Source organism: Lepidochelys olivacea, assembly GCF_965140295.1.
Source record: "Lepidochelys olivacea isolate rLepOli2 genome assembly, chromosome: 15".
Taxonomy (NCBI): domain Eukaryota; kingdom Metazoa; phylum Chordata; order Testudines; family Cheloniidae; genus Lepidochelys; species Lepidochelys olivacea.
The window spans coordinates 11019632-11038588 of record NC_140425.1 but is presented as its reverse complement, the minus strand read 5'-3'; the positions used below and the strand labels follow the sequence as shown (position 1 = coordinate 11038588).

General features: G+C 49.2%; 1 protein-coding gene across 1 annotated transcript in view; it reads left to right on the top strand.

Moving 5' to 3' along the window:
- Window positions 1–18957, top strand: part of KSR2 (kinase suppressor of ras 2) — a gene marked incomplete at both ends in the record, with an annotated part of 270212 nt that overhangs the window by 182779 nt on the left and 68476 nt on the right. Inside the window, 3 exons of the mRNA XM_084649295.1 lie at window positions 5823–5864; window positions 7647–7713; window positions 16959–17007. Of these exons, the coding sequence (XP_084505421.1) occupies window positions 5823–5864; window positions 7647–7713; window positions 16959–17007 (158 nt within the window). The remainder of the gene's footprint in view (window positions 1–5822; window positions 5865–7646; window positions 7714–16958; window positions 17008–18957) is intronic.

Genomic DNA, 18957 nt, shown 5'->3' with positions numbered 1-18957 from the left:
CAAAGGCTCCTTTTGGGGGTAGGATAAATGCAGACTCTTGCATCATGTTGAGTCCTGCGCCGCCCTTAATTAAATCCTAATGCATGGGAGGAGGCAGGCAGGGGCAAGCTTTGAAATGTCCCTCCTGGCTCAGTGCTGGCCACTAAGAAACCACCAGCGGTTCCCTGCTGTTTAGGACTGCCATTGCAGTCGCCGGGGCGCATTTGCCGTGGCACAGTGGCTAGGATGTTGGGCAGGGTTCTACTCCCGGCTCTGCCACTGACTTGCTGTGTCAACTTGGGTGAGTCATTGGGCTTCCATGCCTTAGTTCCCCCATCTGTAACATAGGAATAATGATACTGACTCCACCTTTGTGAAGTATTTTGAGGTCTGTGGATGCAAAGCAGCAGATACATGCTATTTGGTATTATTACATCCGGTAATTAATTTCACAGGTAACTGCTAGCAACTGTAGTGACTGAGAGGTTTTAAAAGCACCTATGTGTTGTAGTTTGAATCAGGAATTTAGTGGGAATTTACCAACTTGCCCTGTGCCCCAACTCGGATGTGCCTGGTTCTCAGGAGAGGTTTTTTGGAGTGGGCATAGGATATTCCAAAGCGATACAACTCGGGCTAATGAAGGAGCCCCGATGGCCTGGGTACCCCACTCACTCATCTCATTGTCTCCTCTCCTTCCTCCTGAGTCAGCTTGCTCAGCCTACCTGGCTTCCCAGTGGGACTGTCTAAGCAGACCCAGTGTCCAAGAGGAGCACGGGAGGTTGAGGTTTCATTAACGATCCCATTTTTAGCTTCTGCTCTTCTCCACTGACAGCTCCTTCTCCCCACCGGAGCCCAGAGGGACTAAGATCCTCAAAGCGCTGCCCAGAACAGATTCTGCTGCAGCCTTGATCTGCAGTATTATCGAGGCAAAGCTCTTCTCGTTCTCTGACAAGTGTGGGACGGGATAATTTTGCACTGGCATAGTCCCCTCCTTCTCCTGGGAGATGTGAGAGCCCCGTCCACACTGTCTGCCTGAGGGAGAGATTTCCACACCTGTGTTTTCAATTGTATTTGTTTTTAATGATGATGAATTTTGTTTAAAATGGAAATATATATATAAAATCAGTGCCAGCAGCTTCTTGTTGGAGGCATGTGGCCGTTCGAGCCATCTGCTTGCAGTGGTGGCCCAGATGCCCATAACGTGAGTCATCTCCACGGAATCATGCACGTTCATTCCAATGAGTTAATTAGACAAATTGGCATTTACACGGAGTAAACTCTGGATTGCCAGTCGCCAAGGCAGTCCATCCTCGCTTCCCCGGCAAGGAGCAGAGAGACCAAGTCAGGAAAGATCAAACTCCTGAAGCTGTTACCTGTGTGGCAACTCAGAGCGAGGGATGCTTTCTTAACACGTTTCGTTAGCAGCCCTGCGCTGAGTGAAACGACACCGAGCAGTGCTTGGGATGCTTTTTCATCTCTGTGCTAGGGCTAGACCCGAGCAGTGCGTCCCACTGCTGTCAAGATGCTAGTCTCAAGAATTTCAGCTTTCTTCAGAAGCTTTATACAGGGTTAGGAGGTTTGAAATGTAGCTATTTCTCCCCGGGAATCCAAGAGGTGTCCACTTTGATCTCAGCTCAGGGGAGAGTCGTTCCTGTCACACTGTAAACTGTGGTCTCAGGAGTTAATCAGGAGATGCTGAGCCAGATCCTTAGCTGGTGTAAATCAGCATAGCTGTATTGGCTTCAGTTGAATGCTGCGGATTTACACCAACTGTGCATCTGGCCCCATGGGTCAAATTCAGCTGAGGGTAAATGGGTTCAGCTGGAGCAGAGCTAGGTACAGCTCCACCGTGGCTTAAGTCGCTGTCCCTTGCGGTCTTTAAAGAGTCCACGGTGCTCTTCACAATAACACAGGGGTCCGTTCTGATGTCTTGGCCAAACTCCTCTGTATATTTATATTTGGGTTCCCTGAGTATCCCCCATTGCTTTAATGGAATCCAATGTTCTTCACTGCCGCCCCGTAGCTATTGTGTAAAGCTGCATCAGCGATTCCAGAGGTAACTGTGTTTTGGTGGTGGAAAAAGTGACTCTTCTGCCATATGGACTTGATTCAACTGTGCTGCACCCCACAGACCCTATGGAAACAGCTTGGTGTGGGGCTGGGATTCGTGCCCGGGAGAAGGCAGGTGATTCTGCTGCAGTTCTGCAATGCAGAAGCAGCTTGAAGTTTCAGCCCAGGCTCCCAAGAAGCCTCGATGTGCCCCATCAGTGCAGCTCCCAGGTGCTCTGCTCCAGCTTAGTGTCTGGACAGTGCCAGGGGGCTTCGGGTGGGTGGTTGTGTGCGCTGCTGTGACACCCATCCCATTCCCATAACCACAGCCAGATTTTCCATTGCCCGGGGACCTCAGTTTGGTTTCTGCCTCTGAAAAGCCTCCATTTTTCCCTGCCAGGTCAGCCATGTCTCAGTTCAGCCTCTTGCACCATCCTGATATTGCACCCTAGACTGGGTTTTCATGGCCCTGGCTAGCTTCTGGGGAGCGGGTGGAGTGGGGGGGGGAACTTACTTTTGGAGTGGTGTTTTAATGTAAGTGCAGTGACTGAGGGCAAGTCTACACTACAAAATTAAGTCGACGTAAGTTACATCGACATACAGCCACCGCAGTAATTAAATCACTTTGCTATGTCCACACTATGCTCCTTGTGTCGGCAGTGAGTGTCCTCACCAGGAGCACTTGCACCAATGTAGCCGTCCGTGTGGGGCATTGTAGGACGGCTTCTGAAAGGCAACAACGGTCGATATAAGCAGTGTCGTGTCTACGCTGACACTGCATCAACCCAACTACATCGACCTAAGCGCTGTGCCTCTTGCAGAGGTGGAGTTATTAAGTCGGCGCAGAGGGCGAGTTACGTCGGCAAGAGAGACATTTTAGTGTAGCCGCTTACAGAGTTAGGTCGACGTAAGCTGCCTTGTGTCAACCTAACTCTGTAGTGTAGACTAGGGCTGAGACCAGGCATTTTTAGTACATAATTGCATTTCTCAGCTGTTTAAGAGCACATGGCTCCAGCCTTCTGGCTTTCAACATCTACCTGAGATGTAAAAATCACAAGGAAAAGGGGCCCTCTGTTCTGCATCCTTGGTTCATTGTCACATGAGGTGTGATCATCTCTACCCCCAAACCAGCAGTGTGAGGAGCAGTCCCATCTGCACTTTTTGGGTAGGATCAGGCCCTTTGTTTGTTGAGAAGCACTCCCCCATGATCTGAATTGAAGGTATCTGCTTTTCGTGAAGCTGGAGCCAAGGCTGAGAGCACTGACTCCTGCATGAGTGGGGAAGAAGGTGCACCGTGGACTGTAGGAATCCCATGGAGTTGCACCTGTCCACTCTTGCCCTCTCCTAGAACTGAGGAGAAGACTTCAGTTTGTGAAGTATCAAATGCTTCCTTTCTCACCGTACAAAACACCAACCAACTGCCTTCCTTCTGATCGTCAAAGTGCCCCTCTGTGCTGGAGGAAAGAGGGCTGCCCTGGTCTTTGCCTGTGTGTTCAGTTACCTTTTTTCTGTGTTTTGTGTGCCTTGGAGCTGATGTGCAAAGTTTCAGTGCATATATTCTGTTATATAGTGGCCATCATGTACTGCTGGGATGCTATACCATTTACTATAGTACGCAGACTGAACATCTATATTTAAACAAAATGGTTCCAAATGGGCTGGACAGTCTGCTGCTTTGGGCAAATCCAGTAAAGTGGGCGAAGGCAGAGAGTCCCAGAAAGGAGGAGCTGGAGGGAGACAGGGACAGGAAAAAATTTCTGATGTGAAATAACCTGCATAGAAAGGCTTGGTAGTGGGTCTTGCAGGCAGCCATCTGCTTGCAGAGCGGCTTCTACAGTCTGAGGTGACTCAGAACTGAGAAGGTCCTTCCCAGGCCTGATCCAATTGGGTACCTTGGGATGGAGAGCAAGGACCGCTTGCCCATCACACCCATCCATAGGGACAGAGTGAAAGGGGTGGGGGTGCTTGAGTATCTCAGATTTAGATTATGAAGACTGTCAGGAAGACCTAGAACTGAATTCACCTGTGTCCCCCTAGAAGCTGTCTGGTTAGCTGCCACTTCCTTCCCTGTTGATCTAGAAAGCCGTATGCAGTTGTATTGCTACCTGAGAGATGCCCCCTTCTCTGACTGCCACTGGGACAGCTGAGACCACCTGGGAGGCTGTTGACAACAATCCCGAGACTAATCACTTAAGGGATGAGGGCAAGGCATTTTCAGAGAAGGGTCTTTGGCTAGAATTCACCTCCCCCATGGTCCTGGTAGAGACCGAGGCCTCTAGGCTATGTCTAAACTGCAGTCAGAGGTGTAGACATACCCAAGCTGACTTTGATGTAGCTTGAAGAACAATAGGGGTGAAGCCAGTACATACCCAGGGTCCTGAAGAGGGGGAGGCCAGCTTGTGTGTCTGCCCGTGCTGCTGTGACTACTGCTAATGTTACCTGAGCTAGCTAGAACCAAGCCAGCTTGGATGTGTCTACACACACTGTAATCCCACCTCCCAACTCAGCATAGACAGACCGTAAGCTCGTCTGTTTTCTCATGTGGCCGCCTGAGGGGCTTGTGTGGGAGTTGGGTATATGGGGTTGAGACTGGTTGGGCTGATTTTGATCAATGTGTCAGTGTAGCTGTACGTGGGGAGGGGGTGCGCTATGGGGATGACTGTGGTGAACACATTTTTAAAAGTAGAGCCACTCGCTTCCTGGGCAGTGAGCTGTATCGGCCCAGCTACTGGGCTGCGATGGCACTGACCGGGAAGGGAGAGGACGGGCTGGTAAGAAGCAATAATATCAAAGGTCGTTCTGTTCCCCACACCTTTTAAGAGCCATCCTTGATTGTTAACTGCCCTCGAGTTACCAGCTGTACCTCTCTTGGGCAGTGTTCATTAGTTAATCGATTGCTTAATGGGTGCCTGGTGCCTTAGATGTGTAGTCTAGAAATTTCAAAGGAAACCAAAGGACTTAAGTGCCCAAATCCCATTGGCTTTCAATTGGGTGGCCAAATCCCTCAGGTGGCTTTGGAAATCTCAGCAGCAAAGTGCTGCATAACTGCTAAGCTACGTACTGAAGACTGTAGAATGAGGGAGTTGAATTTTGTTAGATAACATGGCTCCTAAACATATCTATGTCACGTAAAGCAGCCAGATGCTGGCCTGGTGACCTAGTTGTGTCGTGGCTGTTGTTATTGACGTGCCGTCCACAGACTTGGCATTTGCACAAGGTATAAAATACGCAGTCCCTGCCCTGAGGAGCTTACAGTCTAAGGGCATGTCTGCACTTCAAGTTGGAGGTGTGAATTCCACCTCGAGGAGACATACCCACGCTAGCTCTGATCGAGTTAGCATGCTAAAAATAGAGTATAGCCGCAGGAGCATGAGTGACTGGAAGGGCTAGTCACCCGAGTTCACACCTGTCTAAGATGCTAGGTATGCATTTGGGGCAGCTACCCCCTACATTCTGTTTTTAGCACGTTAGCTCAATTTAGAGCTAGTGCGGTTATGTCTCCTCAAGCTGAAATTTACATTTCCAGTTTGAAGCATAGACCTACCCTAACTAACAGACACAAAGGAACTGAGGCATGTTTGTGAGAGATTTAACTGACGGCAAGTCCATGCCCTGCGCTGCCATGTGGGACAGTGGGATCAGATGCCCAATTCTGGTCTCTTCCTCCCCGGTCCAGCAGAAGCTGGATGCTCTGTGATACAGGACATAGAGGTTTACAGATGCCACCCTTCCAATTGTGCTGTGTTGCCCTGACGTTGCTCACTTTTTTAACTTCTTCCTTTCTCCATTGCAAGCTTCCCACTACTACAAGTACAAACAGCAGTTCATTTTCCCAGGTAAGTCATTTCAAAGTGATCATAATCAATTGCCGTAACGTAATCAGCTGGGACTTAAAGGGTGGGGAGGGGTTTTGGGTGTGTTCCTTCTAGAAATGAATAATATGAGGATGATTTGACTAAATTACTGAGGGTGAAATTCATACCCTGTGCAGAGGGTCTGCTTAAGACTCTCAGAATATGGCGGTGTGGGGGTGAATGGCACCTGTGCCTTGTGCTGGCTTTCTGCACAGGGGTGAGTTTCACCCTACAGCGAGTAAATTCACCCAAGAGTTTGCAGTGTTTTTCAAGTGGGCCGGTCTCTTCTGAGGCAGTCCTCAGGGCTAGGGTTTTCTGTGGGGAGGAGAAATGTAGTATTAGATGAGGAAAAGGAACGGGCGGGAAGCCCTGTTTGGAGGGTTTTCCCCTGCCCTGATTGAGGGCAGGTGGCAGGAGGTTTGGGAAGCCGTGAGGGTAAGAAACAGGTAGTTGTTTGATGGCTAAATCCATCCCTAGGCAGGTTTGTTTTTTGTGACTGTCAGCTGAGCTATTGAGCCTAGAGAAGAACATCGATGTGACTTTCAGCACACATGGCTGTAAGCCATGGCGTGGGAGGGAGGGGCGGGTCAGCCGCAGGATGCAAGGAGAAGCTTGCCAAGGGCAAGAAGTAGCTGTGGAAGCATCTGCTTCCTCTGGGTGTGACCGTGAAGGGTGAACTTCACATTAAACCAAGGCAGCCAGTGCCAGCCGGAGAAGCTCCTCATTGGCCTTCTTTACTGATTATAAGGTCCAGAGGAACTAGTAGAGTCTCTCAAGGTCTTTTGTCCATCCTCCAGGGGGTCTCCCTACCAGTCTAACACCAACTGCCTCTGTCAAACCCAGAAGTGGCCTGATTCTCCACTGCTTTGTTCTTTGTGGAGTCCCGGGTGCTTGTGCAAGGAAGTGCAAAGTGCTGAGGGATGTGGAGCACCCTGACGTAGTAGCTTTTTATCCCTGCTTTGCCCAGATGTCCAGCAGGTGCAGTGCTGTGGGAAAGTGGGCCTATAGGCCGCGCTCAGTGGGAGCCAGGATGTCGCCACTTCATCCCATAGTTTCTCTTTCGCGACAACCTCTCTTCCCTTTCTCCTCCCCTGCCATCCTTCTCCGCTTTCCCCGCCCTCTCCAGGGCCCTTCCCCTGCCTTCACCTGACTCACTTTGAAACAGGACTTCCTTTTCTCCTTCTCCCTCTTCCCTGAATCCTGGTCTCCTGTCGCTGGCTGGGCCTTCCCCTCTCAGAGGCAGTTCTTCCTCCCGCTGGTTGGTTGGTTGACGGATTGGAGGTGTTGCTGCTGAGGCAGTGCTGATGTCATAGAATCATAGACTATCAGGGTGGGAAGGGACCTCAGGAGGTCATCTCGTCCAACCCCCTGCTCAAAGCAGGACCCATCCCCAATCTTTGCCCCAGATCCCAAATGGCCCCCTCAAGGATTGAACTCACAACCCTGGGTTTAGCAGGCCAATGCTCAAACCACTGAGCTATCCCCCGATGTCAGCTTGGCCTTGGTTTGGGTGCAGCTCTGAGATGGGATAGAAGAGAGAAGTAGAGAGACTGGGCTTGATTCTCCTCTCTCTTACGCAGGTGTGATGCCACCTCGGGGAGTGAGAAGAGATTGTGGGCCAGGGACTTGGGGAAACCCCAGGAAATAATGGTTGTTGCCCTGCCAACAAACTTTCTAACTTGGAAACTAAACTCAGGGCAGCTCTGCTCTACCTACAGCATGTCTCCCTCTCTGTTTTCACACTCTGCTCTCCTTTGTTTTCAGATGTTGTGCCTGAGACACCGACCCGAGCACCTCAAGTTATCCTTCACCCAGTGAATTCTAATCCAATGTAAGTGGGTCTCTTGCCTTGTCTTTTTACTTCCTCTTCACTTCGTGGTCTTCACTCCCTTGCACCCTTGCTTTTGGACACCTGCTAGGGACACAAGCCCCTTCACTGGTTGTGTGACTGACAGCTGCCTGCTTGCTTTGTGCAAAGGTCATTCATGGAAGCGGCAAACCTGTTTATTTTGATAGGCAGACCTGTGCCGATGGATCCTGCTGTCCGACTAGGACCAGTATTCCAGGGGAATGGTCAGAATGATCACACTGGGGACAGGAGCTCTGTCAGTTGCCTGTGGATTAACAGCGCTAAGATGTGAAGATTGAGCTAAAGAGGCACATGGAGTACGCAGTCCCAGCCTCCCCTTCCATCCTGGCTCCCAGTCTCCTTGCCCGTCCAGTCCAGTCTCACCTTGTAATTTACTCCTGTCCCTCCCATGGTCTGGCTTTTGTTCCCTCTGCATTCGAATCAGGCGGCTTCCTCCACCACACTGCCTGGGGGCCGGCAGGGGGTTGCCTGCAATCTGTTCCAGTGCCCAGCCTGGAGCAGCAATTACAGGGAAAGTCGGGCTTCGCCCCTGTAGCCCTGGGATGGAGCGTGTTCAGTTGGTCTGTGGGGATGCGCAGTCTGGTCAGCACGAGGAGCTGTGAGAGACTTGAGCATGCTCAGTGAGGATGGGATCCTCAAAGATTTGAGGGGCTAAAAATCTAAGAAGTCTCTCCTGAGCATGTGCAAACTAACAGTTTTCCAAGGGCTTATAATTTGGCCAAATCGGGGTGTATTTTTGCAGAGATGGCAAAAGGCACATTCTTGACACAAAGGCCAGGCCAGCCTCCTGCCAGATTTCAAACTCCTATTTCAAAGCACAAGGACGTGAGAGCTGTTCAAAGAAAAGGGTGCAATTCTTTTTTCCCCTAGCCTCGTTCTCAGAAACGGCTATACCGTTTTGTCTGAAATTAAATAAACAAACTCTCCGAAGCAGACGCCTATCATGGAAAACTTCATAAGAAAGGCATAGTGGGTCAGACCAAAGGTCCATCTAGCCCAGAATCCTGTCTTCCGATAGTGACTAACGCCAGGTGCTTCAGAGGGAATGAACAGAACGGGTAGTCATCAAGTGATCCACTTCAGCCACACGGTTAAAGTTTGGAAAAATTCTATGCAATTGAAAACAGGAAGCATTGGATAACCTTAATAAAAGCAGCACGCCCAGCTCCACCAATAATATTTGTTAAGATCCCTAAAGTTTGCATTAGGTGTCTAAACAGCTCCTGAAACTTGGTATATAATTGGCAGCTAGGAAAAGCTGTCCCCAGTGGCCTTTGTTTTTGCTTTTACTTGTGGCTGCTTTCCCTGTTTAGCTCAGTGTTCCGTAAGATCTTCCTGGCAAATCTGATCAGGGTTGCATTAGCAGCATCCAGCAGCGCTGTTAAATTTCAGGAGCTGTTGCCATTCCTTTTTATAAACTCCAGTTTTCGGGGATTATGTAACTCAGAAATTTAGCAGATAAGATCTCAGCCCAAACAGAAATGTAGTTTCTATCAGGATTGCCCACACTTTTCTGTTGGGGGGGGCTAAAGAATTTCTTCTGTGTCCAAGTGAGGCCATCTGAATGACCCAGGCAGAGCTGGTGGTGGCCTGGCAAATAATGCCAGGATGGTTATTTGATAGCCTGTGTCTGAGTCAAACTAGAGGTTAAAGTCCACTTTGCAACTCAAGCCAATGCAGGAGAGAGATGGAGATCTTACACCCAAATTCCCCTTGCTTCCTTCAAGCCTATTTAGACCTCGTGAGGTGGGTTGTACAGCTGTCACTCCTGCCTTCTGGTCCATAAATAAATACATTCACATCAGAGGTATGTTGTAGTAAAGTAAGCTCAGGAGTGTGGAGAAATTATAAAGCTTTGGGCCAGATTCTGATCTCACTTACACCAATGAAACTCTGAAGTAAGTGCATTGGCATCAGGGATGTTGCTCTGGATTTACCGCCAGAGTAGTTGAGAAGCACTGAATCGATGTGGAAAGCCGGCTGGAATCGATGCACTATTAGAAATAGGTGGTATATTATTACTGGTATTGTTAAAAGCCAGGTGCGGAAACCGGCTTACCTGGCTGTACGGCAGGTGTAACAGATAGAACAATATGGTTGTGTGTTAGGCTGGTATTTGCTACCGTTTTCTGCCAGTTAAACTCTCAGGACTCTCCTCTCATTTATACTGGTTCTGTGCAACTATAACTCCATTGATGCCAGTGGAGTAACTCTAAATTTACATTGGCACATGACAGGGTGGTCAGTTCTTGTCTTAAAATTTTCCTCTGAAAGGTTTCCCCAGCACATTCAACACTTGAGACCCGATTCTCGTTGACACTTAAGACCCCTTTACTCTGCTCTGGCAAAATAGTCTAGGTATAAATGAGAAGTAGACTCCAGAAATGTAAAATACCTAAAGTTGGAGCCAGAAGGAATGACCAAAGACTAGAGTGTGCAGAGAGGACGCAAAGCAGTCTCTTCACTGGAAGTGATTTTCACAAACTCAAATAACTGAGGAGAAGCTTTCAGAGAATCATATAGAATCATAGAATATCGGGATTGGAAGGGACCTCAGGAGGTCATCTAGTCCAACCCCCCTGCTCAAAGCAGGACCAATCCCCAATTTTTGCCCCAGATCCCTAAATGGCCCCCTCAAGGATTGAACTCACAACCCTGGGTTTAGCAGGCCAATGCTCAAACCACTGAGCTATCCCTCCCCCTGTAAGTAAACTGATTCAGCGGTCTGTGATAGAGGGACCTGGGGGATTTAACTGAGAGTATGTCTACGCTGGCAGAGTTACAGCCCTGGCAGTTACAGCGCCGATCAGAGAGCGCTGAAGGGACACCGCTGTTGTGTGGTCACACTGTCAGCTGCCTGGGCAATAGCATGTTCACACTTGCAGCAGTATTCGGAGTGGTGCACTCTGGGCAGCTATCCCCCAGAGCATCTCTTTCTCTTCTGCCGCTAAGAGTTGTGGGAAGGTGAAGGGGGTCACGGGGCATCCTGGGTCCTATCCCAATGCCCCGTGATGCATTGCTTCGCATCCCAGCAATCCCTGTGCTTCCATCCACATTTGGTGCCATCTTTCAATGGTTTGTGTACTGCGTGCTCTGCCTCTTCGGTCTGCAGGCATGGATCCTGTGCTGTTGACCAATATGCTGCCCGCTCTCACTAACACATGACGAGTGGCAGTGGAGTTATTCCTTAAACCACAAAGGCAAGAGGAGTGCTACATTGATCTCCCCACGTGCAGTAGGTATGACACGAGATTGCTTGTGGCATTCGCAGAGGCGCTGACCACAGTGGAACGCCGCTGTTGGGCTCAGGAAACCAGCACTGAGCGGTGGGATCAAATCGTGATGCACGTCTGGGATGACGAGCAGTGGCTGCAGAACTTTCAAATGAGGAAAGCCACATTCATGGGACTGTGTGTTTGAGCTCGCCCCAGCCCTGTGGTACAAGGACATGAGAGTGAGAGCTGACCTGCCATTGGAGAAGCACATAGCGATTGCACTGTGGAAGCTGGCTACTCCAGACTGCTACCGATCGGTCGCTATCCAGTTCGGAGTGGGGAAAGTCAACTGTTGGACTCGTGTTGACGGAAGTGTGCAAGGCCATTAATCTCATCCTACTCTGAAAGACCGTGATTAATAAGAATTTTTGTTATAACCTGGGGATGCATCACTTGGAAGTAACAGAGGAGGAGAAGGACCTCAGAGTATTGGTTGATAACAGGATGACTAGGAGCTGCCAATGTGATATGGCCGTGAAAAAAGCTAATGCTGTCTTTGGATGCAACAGGCGAGATATTTCCAGTAATAAGGAGGTGTTACTACTCTTATACAAGGCACTGGTGAGACCTCATCTGGAATATTGTGCGCAGTTCTGGTCTCCCATGTTTAAGAAAGATGAATTCAAACTGGAACAGGTACAGAGAAGGGTTACTAGGATGATCCGAGGAATGGAAAACCTGACTTATGAAAGGAGACTCAAAGAGCTCGGCTTGTTTAGCCTAACCAAAAGAAGGCTGAGGGGAGATATGATTGCTCTCTATAAATATATCAGAGGGATAAATACCACGGAGGGAGAAGAATTATTTAAGCTCAGTACCAATGTGGACACAAGAACAAATGGCTATAAACTGGCCATCAGGAAGTTTAGACTTGAAATTAGACTAAGGTTTTTAACCATCAGAGGAGTGAAGTTCTGGAACAGGCTTCCAAGGGAAGCAGTGGGGGCAAAAGACATATCTGGCTTCAAGACTAAGCTTGATAAGTTTATGGAAGTGATGATATGATGGGATAGCCTAATTTTGGCAATTAATTGATCTTTGACTATTAGCGGTAGATATGCTCGAAGGCCTGTGATGGGATGTCAGATCTGGTGGGACCTGAGTTGTTACAGAGAATTCTTTCCTTGGTCTCTGGCGGGTGAGTTTTGCCCACGGGCTCAGGGTTTAGTGATCACCATATTTGGGGTCGGGAAGGAACTTTCCTGCAGGGCAGATTGGCAGAGGCCCTGGGACTTTTTTGCCTTCCTCTGCAGCGTGGGGCCCGGGTCACTTGCTGGAGGATTCTCTGCACCTCAAAGTCTTTAAACCATGATTTGAGGACTTCAGTAGCTCAGACATAGGTCAGAGGCTCGTTACAGGAGTGGGTGGATGAGATTCTTTGGCCTGTGTTGTGCAGGAGGTAAGACTAGACTATCATAATGGTCCCTTCTGACCTTAAAGTCTATGAGTCTATGACTCTGGGCAATGTGTGTGACATTGTGGATGGCTTTGCACAAATGGGCTTCCCTAACTGCAGAGAGGCGATGATGGCATGCATATTCCAATTCTGGCACCAGACCACCTAGCCACTAAGTACATTAATTGGAAGGGATATTTCTCAATGGTTCTCCAGACACTTGTGGATCACCGTGGGCGTTTCACGGACTTTAACGCAGGCTGGTCCGGAAAGGTGCATCTTTTGGAACGCTGGTCTGTTCAGGAAGCTGCCAGCAGGGACTTTCTTCCCAGACCAGAATATCACTGTAGGGGAAGTCAAAATGCCCATTGTGATCCTGGGAGACCCTGCCTGCCCCTTGATGAAGCCATACACTGGCACCTTGACACCAGCAAGGGGTGGTTCAACAACAGGCAGGGCAAGTGCAGAATGATGGTTGAGTGTGCTTTTGGCTGTTTAAAGTCCCGCTGGTGCTGCCTATATGGGAATCTGGACCTGGTCAATGACAATACTCTGATGCTTATAGCCATGTGCCGTACGCTCCATAATATTTGTGAAGGAAAGTGTGAAAGCTTCACTGAGGGCTGAACCGCTGAGGCTCAGCACCTGGAAGCTGAATTTGAACAGCCAGAGACCAGGGCTATTAGAGGGGTGCAGCATAGGGCCATAAGGATCAGGGATGTCGTGAGGCAGCAATTTGAAGCGGAAAGCCACTAATATTTGTTGCTGTGCTCGGGAGTGCAGTGCTTGTAATGCTAGGAGGTGATTGTGATTGGTGCAGATGATGCACTATGAAGGTGTAAGAATATTGCCTGTTGTTTTGCAGGGCTCTGCTTGCTTTCAATGAATGGAATAAAGATTGCTTTCAAACCAACACAATTATTTTATTAAAAAACAGCAACCGGAGGAGTAGGACAAACAAAAAATACACATCAGCACTGAGGGGGATGGAGGAAGGGAGGGTCCGGGATGGTTAAAGATTTGTGTATGTCCAGGTATCCTATCCAACCTTGTCCTTTGGAGTACAGTGCAGTGGATAAACTGCTAAACTGCTAAAGTGCAGGGGGACGGGTGTTGAGTGCAGCGGGTCCTGGGAGTCTGCAGGGCTGGACTCCGATGGGGCAGGAGCAGAATGCAACAGGTACAGAGTGGAGCCAGGAGGTTGATAGGAGTGTGTTGGCGGTGTCTGGGGGGCACATGGGAAAGTTTTGCGACAGCGGCTGCAGGGGAGGGCGGGCGCGGAGCTGCTCGGTTTGCAGTGCTTGTAGTGCCTGGAGCATGTCCCCTTGGCGCTCCTTAACGTTTAAGAGCCGCTCTGTGGCTTCATTCTGGCGCGCTGCGTTCTCCTTTCGGTCCCTCTTCTCGCTGTCCCGCCACTCCTTCAATTCTTGTTTTTTGGCCGCGAAGTGCATCATGACATCACACAGAAAGTCCTCATTAGTTCTTCGTGGCCGCTTTCTAATTCTGCCCAGTGATAACAAAGAGGGAGGCTGGGCTCCCAAGGTCATATCTGAGAAGCCAAAATGCAACATTTTACAGAAGCCGTATTGTTTGCAGCACACAGACCACTGATTTAAAACACAGCCACTATTCACACACCTGTCACTAACTGGCTGACCCCAGGCAAGCACACGTGAGCCATAAGACCCCCAAAATGGTGAGTAACCGCAGGGGAAATCAGTGTTCCAGGACCGTACTGTTCACTGGGCACGTGGCTCTTGGAGAGCCGGCACCGTGTGTGCGGGGCTTTATAATCATTACTGTCCCCACATTTTCCACAGGCTGTGTTCATTATGGAAGCTATCTCGTTGCTGAGGGTGAGCACGGAATCAAGGGAGGGTCTTCTCCAGGACTGCGGCTTCTGCCCTGGCCCTTATGCGGCTTGCCTGTGTGCAGCAATGGTCCCCCCTCCTAGTGATGGCAGAGTGGTGAGGGAAAGTTACCCTTCATGGGGCAAGAAACAAAGCAGCTCTGCTAAAGAACCTGCGGCAGCGGCTTGCCCAGTATCTCAGCGAGAGTTTCCTGGAGATCTCTGAGGCAGATTCCCGTGACGTGAGGGAGTCAATCCACACCCTGTTCCACCGCTCAGACTAGGCATGTGGTGGTACGTCCATCATCCAGACACAAGCCTGCTTTCTGCAACCCTCCTGCCCCTGACAACTCGCTTCAGCGATTCCCAAAGTCGAAGCCACTTACCAGGGCCCTCCTCTCCTGTTTGCGCTTCTCCAAGCTCTGACGGCTGTGACTGGCTAGCCTCCTCTGGGGTAGAGAAGAGCTCCTGGCTGCATGAATCTCTGACCTCTGAGTCATCCTCTGCCTTTGGGTCCCCCTCCCCATCCTTGTTCAAGGTTTCTCCTCCTGGCTCGGTCCACTCTCGACTGGCATGCGAGCCACCGAAGTATCCACAGGGAACATTCGCAGTGGAGCAGGGGTCACCACCGAGTATTGCGTGCAGCTCTCTGTAGAACCGGCAGCTTGTGGTCGCAGCACCGGAGCGGCGGTTTGCCTCCCGCGCTCTTCAGCTCCTTCACTTTGACCCTACGTTGCAGTGTGTCCCTGTCATGGCCCCTTTCTGTCCTGCATCGTGAAATCTGTCCGTAGGTATCATCATTCCTACGGCTGGAGCGCAGCTGGGACTGGACAGCCTCCTCTCCACAAATGCTGATGAGGTCCAGCAGCTCGGCATTGCTCCAAGCAGGGGATCGCCTGGTGTGTGGAGCAGGCATGGTCATCAGGAAAGATGCGCTGAGACCACTGCATGCATCATCGAGGAAACAGGAAGGGAACGTTCAAAATTCCCAAGGAATTTAAGGGATGGGGATGACGATTGGTCACTTGAGGGCAGGGCAGTAGAGTTCAAACCGATGACGAGAGAGGCGAGAACAGGCATTGTGGGACACCTCCCGGAGGCCAGTTGCAGCACTGTAATCGACCAGGGTGCAGAAAGCTCTAAGCCTCTCGTCGGGGTGGTGTTTTTACAGCGCTGCAGCTGCTCCGTTTCTGCGCGCTAAGTGGCTTGGCAGTGTGCACACCTTGGGAGTTACACTGCAGGAAGCTGCTTTACGGCGCAGAAACTTGCCAGTGTAGACAAGGCCTGACAGTAACATACAAGTGTAAGATTGAATCAGCAGCTGCATATAATTCAGCTTAAACCAAGCAGTGCATAACAGCGGTTTGCAGAAACAAATATTTTCATGGTCTCTGATACTCTAATAGCAGTTACACTAAGGAGGACAGGCAGGGCTATGGCATGTGAATGCCCATGGGGCCTGGGCTAGGCTAACCAAGCCCTTGCTTTCCTGCTCTCACCAACCATCTCCGTTGTATCTACTTTCAGTACTGTCATCCTTTAGTACTACCAACGATCCACACTGTTACTGCTAATACTGCTTTGTGAATTCCTTACTGTGAATCCTTATTTATTGCTACTGACACTGTGGTAGTAACCTAGGCATGCACCACGATCCCAGTGCACTAGGTGCCGTCCAAACACAGAACAAAAATACCACCCCCTGCCCCAAAGGGCTTCCAGTCTCATACAATACTGTTCCTGGGCAAGACCCCAAGGCTCCTAATCAGTGTTTTGGTCTGTCCTTCTTCAGGCAAACTCCCTCAAGTCAACAGGAGTTCCCTGGTGTAAGGACAGAGTAAAACCTCACCAAGGACCACAGGATATGGCTTAATAGTTAGTTGGCAGCACCTGGGACTCTTACGTGCTCCAGTCCTGCAAGCAGTAACGTGTGTGAGGACCTTTACTCGCCTCAGTGGTTCTGGTAGCTCTGTGGGCTACTCCCGTGAGTATAGGCTGGCCTTTGCAAGACCAGGGCCCTACGGAGCAAACATCATTAAGGATGTCAGACTCGCAGCCTATCCGAGGCACCATAGTGACATCATAATTACGTCCAGCACTGTAAAGGCGATCTCTGTTTCCAAGCCCTGCTTACCAGGTGCAATGGAGAGCTAGTATCCAAGCTGTATAGGAAGTCTCTACAATCCTCCCTTTTTGGTGACCCAGAAGTTCTAAAATTATGACAGTCAAAAAAAAAATTCCTCTTTTCTCTTATGCCAAAGAGATGGGCTCACCTGTGTCTTCATCTCCCAGTACATGTGCTAGAGAGAACTATGCACTTTCCTGCCTTCCTAGGACAGGGGCATCCTTTGGTTCTCAGCCCCTTTTGTTATATTAATTGGTGATGGGTTCAAGCCACAGAACTGGGGTTGGAACTTTCTTAACTGGAGGGCGGGGGGTGGTGGTAACTGGGACAGGGGTAGGAGAGGGGCCCGTTCAGATCTGTCTCTGAAATTAGCATGTCAGCAAGGCATGTAGAAAGCCCGAGATTCCTGCACGCTGTTTTCTTTTGTCTTGCGAGAGGCTGAGCTGGAGGGAAGCTGGAGCTTACGGCCATGTCCTGGGGCTGCTGTGCAGTGTCGGGGCACAGAACGTAGGGAACGTTCCTTGCACGTGGTGTCATATTAACTTGTTTTGTTTTTAACAGCCTTGAAGGAAATCCATTGCTTCAAATTGAAGTGGAGCCAACGTCTGAGGTAAGAGACATGCGATGCTACCACAGGCTTTTCATTTCCTTTGGAGAATGAAAGGAAAACTTTACGACCTGAACTCTGTTAAAACAAGACCCTGCCGCGGCCTAATGTTTTGGCATCTTGCCCCCTTTATGATCTATAGCTCTTCTCAGAGACAATTATATGGAGCTGGCTGGCCTCGGCATTGTGCTTTGGTCCATTGACCATTCTATTCTATACATCTCAGAGTCCATTGCACTGAAGCTGGCATAAAATTTGCATCTCCACTGTGAGCTGGCCTGCAATTGCATTAATGGATGGATCAGATTCTACTCCCACTTATGCTGGTTTTAGCGGAATTACAGCAGTGGGAACAAACAGAGAACCAGGTTGGAGGGAGAATTGCCTCCTTGCTATCCCCAGTAGCTCAGTGGGAGGCAGGGTATACGGGGGTCAACACAGACTTTTAAGCTTTTCATAACAGATACCAGAATGGTAGGTCTCTGCTCAGACCAGGTGCAGAGCATAGATCTAACAGGCACGTTTGAAAAACCATCCTAAGGCTTGAAGTGATTGTGGAGCACAGGTTCCACTGACTTTCAATGTTACGTGTGCTCTGAAGTCACTTAGGCACTTCTAAAAGTCCCATCCTGAAAGCAAAAGGGCCTTATTCTCGGCTCAGTTGCATGTATGCATGTTGCATTTATGCCCATGTAACTCCATTCACTTCTATGATGCTACATCAGTGCAACAGAGCAGATGATCAGACCTCAAATGTGTCACAGTAACATCAGAAATTAGTAAAATAACATAGATACATTCTGGCCTCAATCTCTCTAGTTTTCCCTGGTATTTGTAAATCCTTGAATTTGTCTGTCTGTTATAGATCACTACAATACCTGAGTGCCTTCCACCTAAAAGCAACTACAGTAGCAAAGTCCCTTCATGGCTACCTTCAAGTCAATCTGTCCATCACAGTAATGTGTGTATCTGCCAGAGGGTACTGAATGCAGTGAAAAATTATTTGAATTAATTAACAATGAACAATGGCAAAATTCACCCATGAATCATATTTGATCATCTCAAGTATCTGTCTCTCCTGATAGTAAAAAGAACAGGAGGACTTGTGGCACCTTAGAGACTAACAAATTTATTAGAGCACAAGCTTTCATGAGCTACAGCCCACTTCATCGGATGCATTCAGTGGAAAATACAGTGGGGAGATTTATATACACAGAGAACATGAAACAATGGGTATTACCATACACACTGTAACGAGAGTGATCAGGTAAGGTGAGCTATTACCAGCAGGAAGGGCAGGGGGGCCCCTTTTGTAGTGATAATCAAGGTGGGCCATTTCCAGCAGTTGACAAGAACGTCTGACGAACAGCGAGGGGGTGTATTTGGGGGGGGGGGAATAAACATGGGGAAATAGTGTGTGTCTGTCTGATCGTCTACTTACTGTTCTTCCGAGGGATTTTTTTTCATATGGTCCAAATTCTGCTCTTGTTTACCCTGTTGAAGGCAGTTTGCACCAGTATTAACAAGAGCAGAAGTTTGGCCAATAATATATTTATATTTCAGTATAGTCTGTATAGGAATACCTGTATTTCGTGTGTGGGTATAGGGGATTAGCCTCTCAAATTTACACAAAACTTGCTAAGACATCTTATAAAGAAAGAAACTCAGGATAGTTCTGAGAGAGTTTCAATCTGCAATTACTCTGCAGTAATCGTGGGGAATCTTAGCGAGGCGAGGCTGAGCTTTGCAGGCTCCAGTGCTGGTGTTGGAAAAGATATCCAAGAAAGTACGCTGTTGCATTTCAACCTCTTGCTTTGAGCGTTTGCCACTGTGCAAGTTTCCATGGAGACTCACTGCAAACAAATGTTTCATTTCCCCTTTCCAGTGCCCCAAAGCACAATCTGGCTAGGTCCAGACAGTCGCTCGCGAGCTTTCTGGTGCTCTCCACGTGAA